Source organism: Drosophila elegans, unplaced genomic scaffold, assembly GCF_018152505.1.
Source record: "Drosophila elegans isolate 14027-0461.03 unplaced genomic scaffold, ASM1815250v1 contig_753, whole genome shotgun sequence".
In the NCBI taxonomy this organism is placed as follows: domain Eukaryota; kingdom Metazoa; phylum Arthropoda; class Insecta; order Diptera; family Drosophilidae; genus Drosophila; species Drosophila elegans.
The window spans coordinates 595,302-613,503 of NW_024546108.1; the positions used below are offsets into that span (position 1 = coordinate 595,302).

Below are 18,202 nucleotides of genomic sequence, written 5' to 3' on the forward strand. Positions count from 1 at the left end.
CCCTAAATTGGTGCTCACTACGACGAAAGTTGGGGGAATAAAGTTCGCGCTAATTGGGAAATTATGTTAATTGCAGAATTTTGGTTGTTAGTACATGCAAATTTTTATTTCTTGGCTAGAATGCTCACTATCTACCTATTTTTACGCGAATGCAAAAAGTTGAAAGATGGGTCTAAACACAATTTCCAAACGCCACAGGTTAACTTTCCACTTTTGGCACTCTATATGGATGGCCGACTTGATAATTGCAACTTCCTTTTTTACTTCCATTTGGCGGCAGCAGCAAATTAAGCAATTAAATTTGCAGAAACGTCAGGCGCAACTTCAAGGAACGGCAGAAAATATCCAGCGACGAAATATTATTCAATTTAATTTATTGGCCGAACCGACACGAATAAATTGGGTTTGGTTTTTGTTGGTAATGTTTATAGTTTTTCACCGAAAAATAAATTAAAACTCGCGAACTCTACTGCTAATCACGTCGGGGTCACCATGAAAATTTAATACTGTTTTGTATCAACAACGCGAAAACTTGTGACTGCAGTAGTTCGACGATGTTAAATTGCGAATTTGTGAAAAACTATTTCGAAAACACGACGAAAAGGACGATGACGTTCGATTGATCACTGACTATTATATTTCAATAATTTCTCTTAGAACCTAACTTATGCTACGGTGGCGAGAGACGGGGCGAATTCGCAAGAGCGAACGGACGAAAGCTTTATTGGCTCCCGCTCTCACCCTACAACTAGTGATTTAAATACAAGCGCCAGGTGCGCAAACAATAACTTTGCTGTTTTTTTAATGATTTTTTTAGTTCTTCGAAATCCATTCGTAGAATGGCTGGTGTGGTCTTAGTATAATTAAATTAAACAAAATGCGAATTTGCATGTTTTGAAATCCCTCACTTAAAAATAGAGCTTTAGCAAAAAAAAACCGAAAATTCTGCCCTATGACTATTTCAAATAGAAATTAAGAGTAATAAGAGAGAAGCAAACTTCAATAAACCGAAGTTCATATACCCCTGCTATTATTGCTGAAATGAAAAAATTTGCGCACAAACGGACAGACGGACGGACAGACGGATTTTTTTTTATCTAAAATTCTAAAAAAAATTTTTTAGAAATTGAACTTTTTTAGTTTTAAATTATTTTTGACTAATTAATAATTTCACATTTCAGAGTCACGCTTTAAATTTGATTAAAATCGGATATTGATACCATATAGCTGCCACAGGAACTATCGAATAATTGAGGTGCAAATCATCATAGCTTAAATATTTTTAAACATTTAAGCAAGTCAATCATAATTTTAATGTTTTCAAGAATAATTTATTTTTGCAAGAGCTGCAAGGGTATATAAACTTCGGCGCGCCGAAGTTTGCTTCCATTCTTGTTTAATTTTTTGTAGCTCTTCGACATTTAATAATAGTTAAATATTTCAGAATTACGGTTTAAATTTCATCAACATCGGACGACTATAGCATATAGCACCCATAGGAACAATCGGAAAAATATATTATAACTTTCCTGTTTACTAATTGTTTTCTTAGTTTTTCGACATTTAGTAATGGTTAAATATTTCAAAATTACGGGTTAAATTTTATCAAAATCGGACGACTAAAACATAAATCTCTCATGGAAACAACAAAAATAAAAAATTTTTTTTTTTAATTTAATTTTTTTATTTTGTAATTTTTTATAAAAATTGTTGTTGACTTATTAATAATTTGAACGTTCAAAAGGAAAATTATATCATATAGTTGCCATAGGAACTATGAAATAATTGAGCTGCAAATCATCATAACTTTAATGTTTTTAATATACGCAAGTCAATCATAATTTTAATGTTTTCAAGAATATTTAATTTTTGCAATAGGTGCAAGGATATATAAACTTCTTCTTGCCGAAGTTTGCTTCCATTCTTGTGTATTTTTTTTAGTTCTTCGACACATTTTTTATTATTTTAGAATAACGGTTTAAATTTCATCAAAACCGGACGACCATTCGAACAAAAAAATTTAAAAAAAAATTAAATTAAAATAAATTGTATTTTTTCTATTTTGTATTTTTATTTTTAAATTCTTACTGACTTATTAATAATTTTACAGTTCAGAGTTACGCTTTTAATTTTGTTAAAATCGGAAAACGATATTATATAGCTGTCATATGAACTATCGAATAATTTATGCGCAATTTATCATAGCTTCAATGTTCTTAAACATATTTGCAAGTAAAACATAAGTTTAATGTTTTCAGGAATGTTTAATTTTTGCAATAGCTGCAAAGGTATAAGAACTTCGGCTTTCCGAAGTTTGCTTCCTTTCTTGTTTTACAATAATTTTAAGCAAGTTAATTCGTTCTCAGGCTGCATCTTTTGTTTATTAAATTTGGAATGGTCAAAGCTTTTATGCTGATGAATGGGTTCTCATGCTGGACGTTTTGTTTAAAAGTTTATAACTTGTCTATGGCTGAATAGATTTGAAATACTCCTATAGTATGCTCTAGAATGTCATGTTTGTCAAACATGAAGTCTGGAGTATTTGAAGTCAAGAGTATTTGATAATACGTCACTTGCATACAATTTTGAGAACATTTTAAATTCGAATTAAAAGTATATTAAAGTAGTTTAAAAATATATTAACATAACGCAATTGATTTAAATAGGTTGTAAACATAACAAATTTAAATGAATGGCTGGTGTGGCCATAGAATTAAAGTAAACAAAACCCGAATTTGCATGTTTTGAAATCCCTCACTTAAAAATAGAGCTTAAGCAAAACAAAACCGAAAATTCTGCCTTATGACCATACTTCAAATATAAATTAAGAGTAATAAGAAAGAAAGCAAAATTCAATAAACCGAAGTTCATATACCCCTGCAACTATTGCTAAAATTAAAAAATTTTTAGAACGACTATATTTCGATTTTAAGGCTTGTTTTTTAAAAGGTAAGGTAAGCTATTACACTTCTCCACTGTATTTTTGGATTGTTCTTATGGCAGCTATATGATATCGTTGATCGTTTTAAATAAAATTAAAATAGTTATTTTAAAATAACAATAAATTATTCCCATAACTCGAAGTATATTTAACTAAATTTAACAACATATTAAGAGGTAACATATAACAACATATTAAGAGGTAATTGTCGCTTCTTGAATTTAGTTTACCAAACAATTTCTCAGAAGTTAATGTTGAGGGGACTGTTATTAAAAAACCAAAATATAAAAAAGAAGTAGTGAACAAAATCTCATTAAAAAACAATTTTGTTTGTTAAAGCAAGAACACAAACGAACAACCAAGTAAGCGTACGTGAACATGAGTACACACACGAATCCACCATGAGTACAAATGTTTGCTTGTGTTAAAGCGTAATCCCTATAGTATCTGCGCCGACACCAAGACCAGCGCCACATGAACGTTCAATCCGGGCCATCCATTCCATTCAACCTCGCATATGCACCACTGCCTTGAACTTGCCAGTTCGTTCGTCCGACTGAGGCAAGCGACCAGCCTGTTTCTCCTCCTATTTCTTGTCCATTTGATGGTGAAGAGCTACCATCAATTTGCAACACTGCCGGTACCATCGTTTTACTCTCACACCAGCACTGGTGTTCTCTTATCCAGGCTTTTGCATTCCGCCCATTTTAAGTGTAAACACATAATCCATTTAAATTGTTTGTGGTTTTCTTATTGTTTGTTTCTCTTCTTGTTTTTGCTGCTGTTTTTATTTTTCGTTTTCCTCTGCCGAATTGAAATAAATAGCTGAAGGCCAGTTGGGTTAATTTTGGAATCTTTATCAGTCGGCTATTCTTAACATTGTTGAAAGCTTAAAAAAATATTTTAATTTAAAATTCTAAAAATATTTATTATTTAAAATTAAGTCATTTTGTATATAAGGAACGAAAGAATTTTATAAAGTAAATAAATACCGTAAGCCAAACAATGTCGATATTAATAATATTTTTTTGTAAAAACGTCTTTCCACAGTCAACTCCTATAATACCCAAAATAATCAGATGCATGAGAGTGAAAATCAGCCAACTGGGCAACCTTAAACAAACAAAACAAAATACACTTGGGCAGATTTTGAGAACTTCCAAGTTTTACGCAAGTTAAAGGGATTCTAAAAGTCAAATTAGTCAATTTTTTACGAAAAAGTAGCACTTACTCCTTATTTAATAATTTCTGATTGGTAGGAGCTATCTTGATAAATTCTTCAGCAATTATATCATAAAATAAAGAGTAATAAAGAGTCTCTCATCATTTATTTTTATTTATAACATCAACAAGATATGTTTTATTTTAGATTTCTATAAACTCGCTGAATGATGATTATTTGTCTAAGCTTATTTATTTACTTTATTTACTTAATACGAATTTTTACTCTGTGATTTTAATCTTAGACCTGGGAAGATGAGCTTTTTTATAAGTAGTTATGTATATTTTTCTGAACAAAAATTTATTTTGAACCCTTAAAATTAAAATTGAGCATGATTGCAATCTTAAAATTAGCAATTTTTTTATACCCTTGCTTAGGGTATTATAATTTCAGTCAGAAGTGTGCAATGCAGTGAAGAACCCAAACCTATAAAATTTATATATTCTGAAGCAGCATCACTAGGAGAGTCGATCTAGCCATGTCTAGCCATTCTAAAATATTTACCCATTACTATATGTCCGAGAACTAAAAAAAAATTTAAAAACAGCAAAGTTTTAATTTTTTTTATTTATTTTTTCGATTGTTCATATGGGAGCTATATGCTATAGTTGTCCGATCCGACTCGTTCCGACCTATGTACTACCTGTAATAGAAAGACAGCTTTCTAAACAATTTCATGCAGATAGCTTTAAAACTGACAGCCTAGTTTGCGTACAAACAGACGGACAGACGGACAGACTATTTTAATTAAAAATTCTAAAAATATTTTTTATTTAAAATTAAAAATATTCAAGAATATTTAATTTTTGCAATAGCTACGAGGGTATATGAACTTCGGCTTTCTGAAGTCTGCTTCCTTTCTTGTTTTAATATATTTTTATTGTTTCATCCATAACTATTTCAAAATTACGAATTTCTGAAATATTAATATATTTCGACGAACTAAAACAATTTAAGAAACAGCAAATTTTTAATTTTTTTTATTTATTTTTCCGATTGTTTATATAGAATGTTATGTTTGACAAATGAAGTTTGAAGTCTAGAGTATTAGATAATACGTCACTTGCAAACAATTTTGAGAACGTTTAAAATTCGATTTAAATTTATTTTAAAGTATTTTAAAAAATGTATTAAAATAACGCAATTGTTTTAATTAGGTCGTAGAATGGCGGGTGTGGTCTTAGTATAATTAAATTAAACAAAATGCGAATTTGCATGTTTTGAAATCCCTCACTTTAAAATAGAGCTTTAGCAAAATAAAACCGACAATTCTGCCCTATGACTATTTCAAATAGAAACAAGAAAGAAAGCAAACTTCGGCAAGCCGAAGTTCATATACCCTTGCAGCTATTGCATGAATTAAATACTTTTGAAAATATTTAAATTATGATTTACTTGAGTATATGCTGAAAAACATTGAAACTATGATGATTTGCAGCTCAATTATAAGATAGTTATTTTATATATTTTTATTATTTCTATGGGAGCTATATGATATAGACGTCCGATTTTGATAAAATTTAAACCATAATTCTGAAATAATTAAACATTGCTATATGTCGAAGAACTAAACAAAAAATTAAAAAACAGAAAAGTTATAATTTTTTTTCATTTATTTTTCCGATTGTTCCTATGGGAGCTATATGCTATAGTCGTCCGATTTTGATGAAAATTAAAACATAATTCTGAAATACTTAACCATTACTATATCTCGAAGAACTAAACAAAAAATTAAAAAACAGCAAAATTATAATTTTTTTTCATTTATTTTTCCGATTGTTCCTATGGGAGCTATATGCTATAGTCGTCCGATTTTGATGAAAATTAAAACATAATTCTGAAATACTTAACCATTACTATATCTCGAAGAACTAAACAAAAAATTAAAAAACAGCAAAGTTATAATTTTTTTTCATTTATTTTTCCGATTGTTCCTATGGGAGCTATATGCTATAGTCGTCCGATCCGGCTCGTTCCGACTTATATACTACCTGCAATAGAAAGACAACTTTTGGGAAAGTTTCATGCAAATAGCTTTAAAACTGAGAGACTAGTTTGCATATAAACGGACGGACAGACGGACAGACGGACAGACGGACATGGCTAGATCGACTCGCCTAGTGATGCTGATCAAGAATATATATACTTTATAGGGTCGGAGATGTCTCCTTCACTGCGTTGCAAACTTCTGACTGAAATTATAATACCCTCTGCAAGGGTATAATTAAGAGTAATAAGAGAGAACCAAACTTCAATAAACCGAAGTTCATATACCCCTGCTATTATTGCTGAAATGAAAAAATTTGCGCACAAACGGACAGACGGACGGACAGACGGATTTTTTTTATCTAAAATTCTAACAATATATTTTTTTTAAATTAAGAATATTCAAGAATATTTAATTTTTGTAATAGCTGTGAGGTTATATGTATGAACATCGGCTTGCTGAAGTCTGCTTCCATTCTTGTTTTAATATATTTTTACTGTTTATATCCTTAAATATTTCGGAACTACGAATTTCTGAAATATTTAAGCATTACTAGATGTCGACGAATTAAAAAAATATTTAAAAAAGCAAAGTTTTCATTTTTTTGCCGATTGTTCATATGAGAGTGTTAAGAGCAGAGCGTAAGCACCTAGTCAAATGCTTATAGGTGTGCGCTGCACACGCAGGTCTGTTATTGTTCTTCGTCTTTCTTATCTCGCTAAATTTGTCGCGTTATCTGTTCAGCTGAGCTATAGCGAAAACATGTACAAACATTTTGGCAAGTCAGTAATACAAAATCAAGAAATAATTTCAATTGAACCTATCGTGCGTTTAATTTCTATTCTAAACTAAATGGTGGCATTTTGGTTGTTTTCCCCATAAACAAAGAGCTAAATGCTATAGTTGTCCGATACGGCTCGTTTCGACTTATGTACTACCTGCAATAGAAAGACAACTTTTGGGAAAGTTTCATGCAGATAGCTTTAAAACTGAGAGACTAGTTTGCGTAGAAACGGAAGGACAGGCGGACAGACGGACAGACGGACGGACAGACGGACGAACTATTTTAATTTAAAATTCTAACAATATTTTAAATTCAAAATTAAATCATTTTGTATATAAGGAACGAGAGAATTCTATAAAGTAAATAAATACCGTAAGCCAAACAATGTCGATATTAATAATATTTTTTTTGTAAAAACGACATTTCCACAGACAACTCCTATAAAACCCAAAATAATCAGAATGCATGAGAGTGAAAATCACCCAAGTGGGCAACCTTAAAGAGACAAAACAAAATACAATTGGGCCGGTCTTAAGAAATTCGAAGTTTTACGGAAGTTAAAGGGATTCAAAAAGTCAATTTAGTTAATTTTTACGAAAAAGTAGCATAATTTCTGATTGGTAGGAGCTATCTTGATAAATTCTTCAGCAATTAAATCATAAAATAAAGAGTAATAAAGAGTCACTCATCATTTATTGTTATTTAAAACCTAAACAATACAAGTTATTATGTTAGATTTCTAGAAAGCTCGCTCAATAATGATTTTTTGTCTAAACTTGCGTTAAATTAAAATTATATTTAATTAATTCGAATTAGACTTGGAAAAATGAGCCTCGATCACTGCGTTGCAAACCTCTGACTGAAATTATAATTATAATATCAACGTGTCGTTGAATTTGCGCCACAAAAGAAATCGTCCACATATGTTGATGATTTTATAAAGCCGGCTCAGTAGGACATACATCTGCTCGTTGGTCAGTCAGGTTAACCATGCTGCGGAAGGCTAGATGAGGTGCCGCGGCGCTTACGGACGTTACGGAGTTAAAGTTCCATGTGATATAAGGCGATATATTTATTCAAAAACTTGGTTTATCAAGCCTTTAGATTTAAAGCCAAAAATTTAGTTCGAACACGTTCAATCAACGATCTGAGCAGGTGGGCATCCGCCTTAAGGGAGTCTAGAGATCGGAAAAAAAATCAAAATCATTAAGAAAGATGCGGCTTTAGGTTAACCACTTTTAAAAAAATAAAATTAAAAATAACAAAATGTCGACTTGAAAACATAAATTGTGTTTTACCCAATTTTTTCGTCCACTTCGCATATTTTAAAAATACTTATATCAAAATTTTTTTAAGTATGAGGCAGACGCGATAGTGGGTTGTATAAACAAGATATACACAAAATTTCAAAGGAATCGGCTTAGTAGAACTTAAACTATCATGTCAACCACCTCAAAATTGGTATCTTCGAGACAAACGCGTTTGAACTTAAGAAAACATTTTTAATGGTTAAATTTTTTCAAATTTCTAGAACAGAATTCCCTCCTAAGCCGTAAATCAACCACTAGCATTCATCTGCATCTGATTCACTGGTTTCTGAACATGTGCCGGTTTCCTTCCATGAATGTTAATCCGGTGTAAGATGATTTGTAAATTTTAAGATGTTTTCTGAGGTCCAACATCGTTCCAAGTTTTTGTTAATTGATTCCTCTAAGGAAAACACAGTGCAACATATCGATTTTGGTATGTGCGCGGGCCGATTGACATCCCGGTTCTCGGTGCCTTCTTAGAGGTCGACACTTTTGGCATGGTGGTCTGGTGTCACCTTACTCGTCCTTCAATGCTATGAAGGCTGGAATTGCCAAAGACAAAAAAATAGGCCCGGCCGATACTCAGAAACCGATATGCCCACAAATCCTATACCGAGATAAGTAGCTAATAAATGTTAGCCACCCACAAGAAATACCAAACAAATCAAAATCCATATTTACATGCAATGAAATTAAACAAATTAATATTAAAAATTAAGTTTAAAAAGAAAAAAATATTTATGGTTTTTTTAAAAATTATAAGTACTTAGTGAAACACGATAGTGAAGGCATATATTAGTCTGAGTTTTTCTGCCTTAGGGGCTGATTTAATTTTGGCTTGCTGGTGTCTTTTAGCTAATGGCATTAATGTTACACTAATTTAACGCAAAATATCGACGAACTAGCATTATCGGCCACATTCCATCATTCAGTGTTGTGATGATTTCACAAGTAGTGTTAAGGACCGGAGTTCCCGAAGGCGATGAAAAAAGGATAAATAATCGACTCGATCTAGCCATGTCTGTCTGCCTTCTTATATATTACATTGTTTTTGTCAAGTTTCGGTATTTTAGTTTTTTTGTTACTGAAAAAATGTTTATTGTTGGGTTTTGATCTGTGGGCTATTGTAATCAAATCCTTGGTAAAAACGTTTGATAGACTAAGTCGTTAAGAAAACTTTGGTATATATATCACAGATTTGTACATGGTTTCAGTCTTTTCTTGCTCTTTGATATGTGCTTTGTCCTGAATTAATGAATTTAGTGTCGATCGAGGGAAATCATTCTATTTCAAGATCGAAAAAGTTTTGTGTTTATTGGAATTATGGTAAATCTATCACTCGTCTCCAGAACCCTTTTGATGAAATAAGGCCGTATTTACTATTAAAATTACTTTAAAAGACGACTCTTGCTGCCCATTGTGTGGACACAAGGCATTCGCCAGATTTTGCGTCGGTCAGCAGACTAAACTTTAAAACAGACACCGAAAAGGTTGCACACAAATACAGACATTTACTTTAACAATAGAAGTTTAGAAATTAGTTTATAGCTCCGCAACGGAAAAAAAGGTCGCTGTATATCCATGTAGGTGTCCGAATAGTTTTTTATAATTAAGTGAATGTTAAAAGCTTGTGGTTTGTTAATATTTCGTACAGCCCTGAAGACGGACTTCGACTGGGTACGGAATACATTGGAAAGGAGAAAAAAATGGCCTTTAACGATAAAAAAAATTGGCACTATAAATAACCCAGACCTTGAGCCGGCCAAATCACACCAGACTAACAAACCAGGTCACCAAGAACATAAAATTTTTTAGAAACAATATAAGCCAGTGATTTAGGATTTACGCAGGCTAAGGAATAAGTATTGGCAACTTTCCTTGACATTGAAATACCATTCAATAATTGTCGTGATCGAGTAAATACAGACATCATTAGTCAAAATTGGTTTTCGCACAATAGTCACATACTGAACTAGCAACATGCTAGGAGTAAAAGTAAAGGTCTCCCTCAGTTGGACAGGTCAGAAACTCTCCTCGAAGAAAAACTCGAAAAAATAATAAGGAAGACAATACAGGCCTAAGCGCACAGTTGAAAAGCGATGGGGGCTCCACCGTTTACTGTTTACTGGTTATATGGAGCACCTCAACAACCTTCAGATGGTACAGAGACCCGAGTGCCAGGTTGTCCAAAGTCTTACCCAGGCAACACAGACGTACACTGAACTTAATTCTGTAGAGACCTTTCATCGATACACGGCAGATAGGAGCGCGGTAGAATACGTAGCTGCGTCTTCTTAAATTAACAGCGACGGGCCACGTAACTAACCTGCGATAAGCGGAGCTGTGTAGGGGTCTAGAGGAAAGTGAATACTGCTTTCCAATACATAACTGCGACTATGTAAGACGTACGGTGTAGGACAATAATATCAAAGAGAACCCCACGGGGGAATTCATGTATATTTATCATGTATATTTATTATATACTTATGCAGTCTGGCGAGCGATGGAACTAATTAAATCATTGGAAGACATATCGTGAAAAATCTCAATCTACATCGACAGCCAGACGGCCAGACGGCGATCAAATCTCTGTCCTCGAATACATCCAAGAGACGGCTCATTAGCAACACAGTAGCAGCGCTAATTCAGTATCATAACCATTTCATCTTAGTAAAGGGTATCTAACAGTCGACTATAGCGTTCCTTCTCGCCTTTAAAGCAATACTGAGTAATTAATTTTTCAGACGAAAAATCTCAACATTTTCTGTAACTCATCACGTGTTTAAAAATCAAAAAAGCACCTTCTGCTTATTTACTGTCTTATAATATTGGGCCCAAATTTCAGTTCATACATCGGTACAAACAAATGTAGTCTTAAAATACTTTTGTGTAAGCTCCCTGTAGTACCGTTCACACCCTTTTTATTAATCAACCATCGGAAAGAAATTCATCACTTGTAATGATAATGATTGACGAACTTGTAAAGAAAACAGTGTTCAACTAGGCATTGACATCTCATAAGCCTCATAAGCCTCTTAGCCTCCTCATTACAAATCATCCCACTTATTTTTTGGGAGACAGGGAGATACATTTTTCTGCGTTTGCTACGATTGTCAACTTTAAGCGTCGGCCCTTCCGGTCAGAGGCTTCGTTGTTGGTGTGCAAATTAATTTGTCCTTAAGAAAAAAATATAAATTTTATTTTTAAATATTTAATGATGTTAACCCTTTATTAATAAAATTATTAACACAATTAATACAATACACTTTTGTTACTTTCTAATATTTCTCAACCGATCGCGGTCTCGATCAAAAAAGGACAGCCAGGAGCTTTTCTTTTTGAACTTTAGAACTTCAAACTATGTTTAGAATAAAAGCTTAAGATGAAACTGTTGCATCCCATTGTGAAATTCAATTATGCTGGCCGATGCAATTTGGCGGACACTGGGAACGCAAAAGGCGCAGTTGATTGGGCTTCGAACGGAAGCTGATGTTAACTTTAATTTGCTTAACTTAGCTGGGGAACCAAGTTCGGACCTCAAAGCCAAAGGCAAAGACAAAGGCAAATGCTGAGATTGAAATTATTGTTTATAAAAGCCATAAGTGGCCTTTTTTCACGGGTTGGATAACTTGCATACTTAAAGCTATAGCTGGTCGGCTAGCTGCAGAGGCAGCAAATTTCGGCTCTCACCATACCGATGTTTATATTGTTATAATTTTAATAATATTTTTGTAATACCTACATGTCTAAGGTGATTTATATTTACTTGTACTTACATTTAATATTAAAATAAAATATTCTTGAACATAAAATAGTCCTTCTGGTACTTACTACTAAAAAATATAATGTTTACAAGAAATCTAATTTCAGCATTTATTTTTAGCTCAAGAACATCATCATTTACAAATAGTGAAAGCCAGCAGTAATTCGCGTGTACGTCGTATGCGACAAAATGCTTCGGATCACTTAGTAGCCAAATAGCTTAGAGTTACCCAAACATTACAGTAAAAATTGTACGTATTGTACCTGAATATTATTGGATCCATTGAAACCTAAAATTATATAAGAGGACAGCGGAGATGTTTTTCTTAAAATTGCCACATAGATCGATATTCTTGGGCATAGTTTTGTTTCTTATCGAGGCGATAAGCATAATAAAAAGTCACTCCATGCCTCATATTCATGGTACGTATATTACAACATTAAAAATAAACAAACCTTTGAATTTTAGCTTATAATTTCAAAATTTATTAAATAAAATCTAGTATTGTCTGCCTGTCCGTCCGTATGAACGTCGAGATCTCGGAAAGTATAAAGCTTGATATTTATTGCAAATCATTGTTAAGACCAATGGAAAATTTGTGGCAATAAAAGTTTACATACATACAACCAAAATAAACTTTTATTTCAAAATTAAAAAATTTGTACAGTTAAAATTTTTTTTTTCAAAATTAAACATTTTAATAGTTATTGCAATTATGTCACTGAATATTTGAAAAGCGGCATTAGGAACAGCGGTTATTTATTTAAAATAAAACATTGCAAAAGCTATTTGCAATTATTTTATATTATGGCGTCAATGGTCAGTACACTATCTTCCGATCCATGTCTATGTGCCGACAGCGGTTTTATACTGTTTGTGTCGTTTTCTGCCGGCGCTCTACCGGTAATCTGCATTAGATAGGGCCTTCGTTTGCGGGGGCTGGGTTGCCACCGATTATTTTCTTGTGTAATATTTTTTTTTAATTGGATAGCTGATATGTAATGTAATAGTCAGGGAACTCGATTGTGGCGTTCCTTCTTGTTTAATTCTTTGAAATATTTTCTTTGTGGTAAATTATATTCCTGTTCATGATCAAAAGCCGAGTCAATCCGTCCGTAAGAACGTCGACATTTCGGAAATAAAGACTGAGATTTTGACTAACCTCCTGTCAAAAAAGTACCGGGACTGGATTAATTACAAAGGTTGTGCTGAACCGATTTTGGATTTTTTTGTTATGTTGGTAACAGTGTTCTGCATTACAAATTGAAGTTCGTGCGCGATCTGTCAAGTAGTTTGTTTACAGTTCCTGGTTACGTCAGTCAATGTTCAAATTTTCGGTTTTGAAACATCTTTCGGTCGCCATTCCGACGACTTGTAAGCGTGTCGTATTCATACATCCACGTGTCATCAGCTGTAATGATTCCGACCACACTGAGCCTTCGGCCAAAGAACTAGGCGGATGGCTTTGAGGATGCCGAACTGAAGGCGACCGAATGAGTCACATATTGCGGATAGCGAAAGCACTGCCTACACGCAGGGTTGCTGTGAATAAGGGTGAAAGTCCGAATGTTTTGGTAATCGCTGAAAAGGCGTAGCGCAAATAAGCAGCTCCAGACAGTCAGCGGGTATTTGCGCCGTAGTAGTACCGACGTTGCGCTTGTGCTGCCGCCTCAGACATATATTTCACACACTTCCCCTCCTACACTCTTGCCTGCCACCATCCTCTTTCCTCAACAATCTTCTCACCTCGGACCGTGCCGAGAGTCAGTTCTGAACGGTGGGCACAGACAAGTGCCGACTGTCTGCTCTAATCCAGCCTTACCCGGCTACAGTGGATCTCTGCACAGGCGGACTTGTCTCTTCTCCGCAGCTCGTGGTATCTAATATGGAGGAAATTAATAGCAAAACCCAAAAACCAAGGAGTCCGGTTCTCCCAAATGCTAGCTCACCAAGCAGCCAGTCGAAAAAGACCGTGCACCTCGGCCAGGACTTGGCTTGCGCCAGCACAGGGTCGGCTAATCAGTCATCCTTGTCTGGATGTCCGCTAAAGGCAGGTCTCGTGGTGAGCACAAGGTCGGTGAGAGCGGTCGGGTACCCAGAAACCAATGGGGTCCCTCAAAGTGCTGGACAACAATCCATGACCTCCACCAAACTGTACCGACGCAGGCTGGTACCAAAGCAAAGTCATAGTCATTGCCTCTGAGGACGAGCATTCGGCAGCCGTTTACAAGGCTGCGATCGCGATGTTTGGTGAAGTGTACCCCGGAGCCAGCCTGGATGTCTGCGACGCCGCCGATATCCCGTCCAAACCTAGAACCAGAGCAAATTCCTGCAAATTCTTCAGACCCAGAGGACTATTTAAATATTTTCACCAGTTTTAACCCAAGATACCCATAGACGGGTTAAAGGTGGCTATAACCGAAAAGGGAAGAGTGAGAAGAGCACTATGACCGTCGTCATATTGCTCAACTCGACATGCCTAAAACCTCGGGCAGACTAGAAGTACACGGTTAACTACCGTTTCGATAAGGTAAGGCTCCGTATCTTTGATACAGACAAGCTGGCGACCGACAACTTAGACGATGAAATGGAACCAGAAGAGGAATCGTAAGAGCAGGTGTACAACGCGGGCTACGTAACAACCGATACGGAGTTCATGGAGTCTCTCCGTAGTCTGCACACCAAAGCGGGCACAGGAAAGTTGACATTGCCGAGGAGGTGGAGGCTAACAAGCCGCATGCACAGTCTCCTGACTGCTGAAGTGTCTTCAGATTTATCTTCACCAAAGTAAAACAGCCACACCTGCCCTTCTAAAGCGCCTATAAATAGGAGCAATAGTTAGGAAGTACAGTCGCCAACAAAAGGGGTGAGTTACTTTTCGATTACATTTTACAGACCAATCTTTTTATCTGCAACAGAGGTAATGACCCTAACTTTATCACCAGAAGCAGAAGGCAAGTTTTGGATATCACTCTATCACTCTGGAGGTTCGGGGATGATCACTCCCTCTCTGACCATCGATACATCAAGTTTACCATAAATACTTTATACACTCACCCTTAAGAAATCCCCAATTTAAAAAAACCAACTGGGGGTCCTATACCAAACTCACAGACACAAACTTAGAGCCCCTTCCTCCCTTTAATTCGAAAACCATGAATATCTCGAGAGAACAGTTAACATCCTCACAGACACCTGTAGGGAAGCTTTAAAAATAGCATGCCCTAGTAGGAAAATAAAATTGAACCATAAACCTCCATGGTGGTCCACCATACTAATACTTAGCGTGTACAAAAAGAAAAAAGATAGGCCAAACGAAAAGAGTAGGCTCAATTTTGCAGCAGAAAAGAGTCCACCACCGAGGCGGCTTGAATTAGAAAGATTCTTTCCAAACCGTATCGGCCACCATAGGATACCTCAAAACCCGTCATACACCTGTTCTCAGATAGTCAAGCATCACTAAAGGCCCTTGACTTCTTCAAAACCACCTCAGCAACCTACTCTGAGTGCCGCAAATCTCTGAACTAGATGGCCAACCATCTCAGAAACCACTTCACTTGCGTGCCTGGTCAACGCGACATTGAAGAAAATTGCGTTGCTAGCCGAAGCATTTTTGGGAAAAAATAGTCTCTCAGCATCTGTTTAACGTTTTCTTGAGCTGCTCGATGGGCTCTATTATGTTCTAAAATTACTATTTCCTTTTGTTCTGATTGGTCAGGAATATTTGTTACTAGGAATTTGCTATGTTTAAATGTCGTCAAGGGAAATAAGTGAAGGGAATCTTCGCTATGAATGGTAGCGATATCAGATTCGGAGTTGTCCTGTAAGGGATTCCCGTTTTGTCGTGAGAGGGCATCGGCTACAACATTTTGTTTGCCTGGCTTATAGAAAATGTTTGCGTTATGGTCGTCAATAAAAGTATTCCGGCGTTTTAAAAGGGCATTCGTATTTTTTTCGGATACTGCATACGCCAGAGGTTGATGGTCGGTTAAAATGTTTAAATTTCTTACCCCATACAAATAATTTCTCAGGTTTTTAAGCGCCCATACAATGGCTAGATGTTCACGCTCATTAGTGGCGAAATGCATTTCGTTGTCCCTGATTGTTCTGGGGAACCAGGTTATTGGACGATTTTCCAGTAACAACACAGCCCCTAAGCCGTTCGCGGAAGCGTCCGTTGTTAGGTCCAAAGGTTTGCTGAAATCGGGGTATGCTAGAACCACGTCTTCTGACGCTAGAATTTGTTTAGATTTTCAAATGATTCTCGTTGTTTGGGTGATAACTCAATATTAATTTTCCTTGATTGATTTGTTCTGACTTAACCATTTTCGCCTTTTAAGATCTCCGTTAGGGTTCTTGGGATTGTGGCAAAGCCTTTTATAAAACATCTATTATAGCTGCAGAGACCCAAAAATGATTTTAGGCTAAAAAGTGAAGTAGATGCTTGGCAGGCTTCGATTGCCTTTACTTTATCTGGGGACGTTGTTAGTCCTTCCCATGACGCAATTAATGCCAAGTATTCTAAGCTTCTTTTGAAGAACTTAGACTTTTGCTGAGATACCCTCATGCCAGCTTCATGTAAGCTTTTAAGAACCCATTTTAGAGAAGATGATGACATCATCGACGAACACGTAGCATGCCTTTGATATTTGTTCCCGTAGAACATCGTCGATTGCCCTTTTGAAAACGCTTGGTGCATTCTTGAGTCCAAAAGGTAATCCTACAGAACTCATATTTTCCGTTATTAACAGTGAAGGCGGTTTTCTCCCTATCTATCTCTGCCAACTCGATTTGATGAAACCCAGATTTAAGGTCCAATGCTGTAAAATACTGGACCTTTCCCATATTTGCTAGTATAGTATAAATACTAGGGATAGAGTATTTATCGTCAATCGTTTTTTGATTTTTTTTTCCTAAAATCGATAACGAGGCATTTTTTCTTGTTGCCACTTTCATAGTGGCCTTTTTTATCAACAATCACACGGGCTTGATTAGGCTTAGTGATCATTAAATTAAATTCTTTTCTAACCGCATTGGGGACTTCATCGACATTTAAAGTGATTTACTTTATATTTAGCAAATTGCAAATCTTCCAATCCTGAATTATGTTCAATCCAATCGGTACTAAGGTCAATTCGTGCACTTACTTTCTTTAAATGATCTAGACCAAAAATAAAAAAATACGAATTTTCGTTAAATAGGTTTATTTTAAATTTTTTTCCATTTTAGTGGAGCCATGAAGAGATGAGACCATAAAATGTTCCTCCACGTGTTTTATGTGTTTCAGGCCAGGCAAAGGTTTTATGTAGTTTTTTGATGCACCTGTATCTATTAGAAGTCGAATCATTTTCCCCGCTATCCTTCGGCTTATATACGGAAGCAGGGACTCCTATCTAAAAATTACAGTCTTCGGTTGGGAGTAAATCATCCTCAAGTTCCTCTATATTGTCTTGAGCCTGTATTTCTTAGTCTTAGGTGTATTTTTGCTCCTGGGTTGTGGTATTTACCTTTTATCTGTTACTCAGGACATTTCCCTTATATCCTTTGTAGTAATTTGTCGTTTGCCGGGACCGTGAGGAGGGATCAATCCTCCATTGGTTCTGGTACTGATTGACCATGATTTTTTTGTGTAAAGTTTCGGTGCCTGTAACTAGCGTTTTCTGGGTTAAAATGTGGTTGTTTAGAATTCTGACTTTGCCGCCAATTAGATTGTGCCTATTGTGCCAATGCGAGGGTAGTGGGCAGATCTTTTGTTTTTGCTGGAAAAACTGTATCTTTTAGAGAGTTTTTTAACCCTGAAATAAAGGTATGTAGTGCATCGCTCCAGTATTTTTCGTTCAGGATTTTTTTCGATTTTGTCATAATACTTTGTCAAGGGCAAGTCGCCGTGCCGCGTAAGGTTAAGTTCTTGTTGAATCACCTGTATGGGCATCTTATCCGCATAGGTAAAGTCTAATCTGGCTATGATAGCCTTAAAATTCAAAACAGTTTTTAAGGAAGCTAGGACGGCATCAGCCGATCCTTTTATTTTGTGCCTTATAATAGGTACCGCTTAATAGTGTTTTGAACTCCCTTTAAATGGTTTAAATACCTCATATGCCACTATGGCTGATTGTCGCCACGAAATATATTGTTCTTGCATACCTTCAAATTCCGGCCAAGATTTTACGATGTCAAAAGGTTCATCGCATTTTA

The 18,202-nt window shown here is 35.4% G+C and overlaps 1 protein-coding gene across 1 annotated transcript in view; it reads left to right on the forward strand.

The window, feature by feature from the left end:
- The window catches only part of LOC121467801 (protein amalgam), a 338,558-nt gene that overhangs the window by 20,913 nt on the left and 299,443 nt on the right, over positions 1–18,202 (forward strand). Inside the window, exon 2 of the mRNA XM_041710084.1 lies at positions 12,128–12,429. Coding sequence (XP_041566018.1) covers positions 12,324–12,429 — 106 coding nt within the window. The 5' untranslated portion in view covers positions 12,128–12,323. The remainder of the gene's footprint in view (positions 1–12,127; positions 12,430–18,202) is intronic.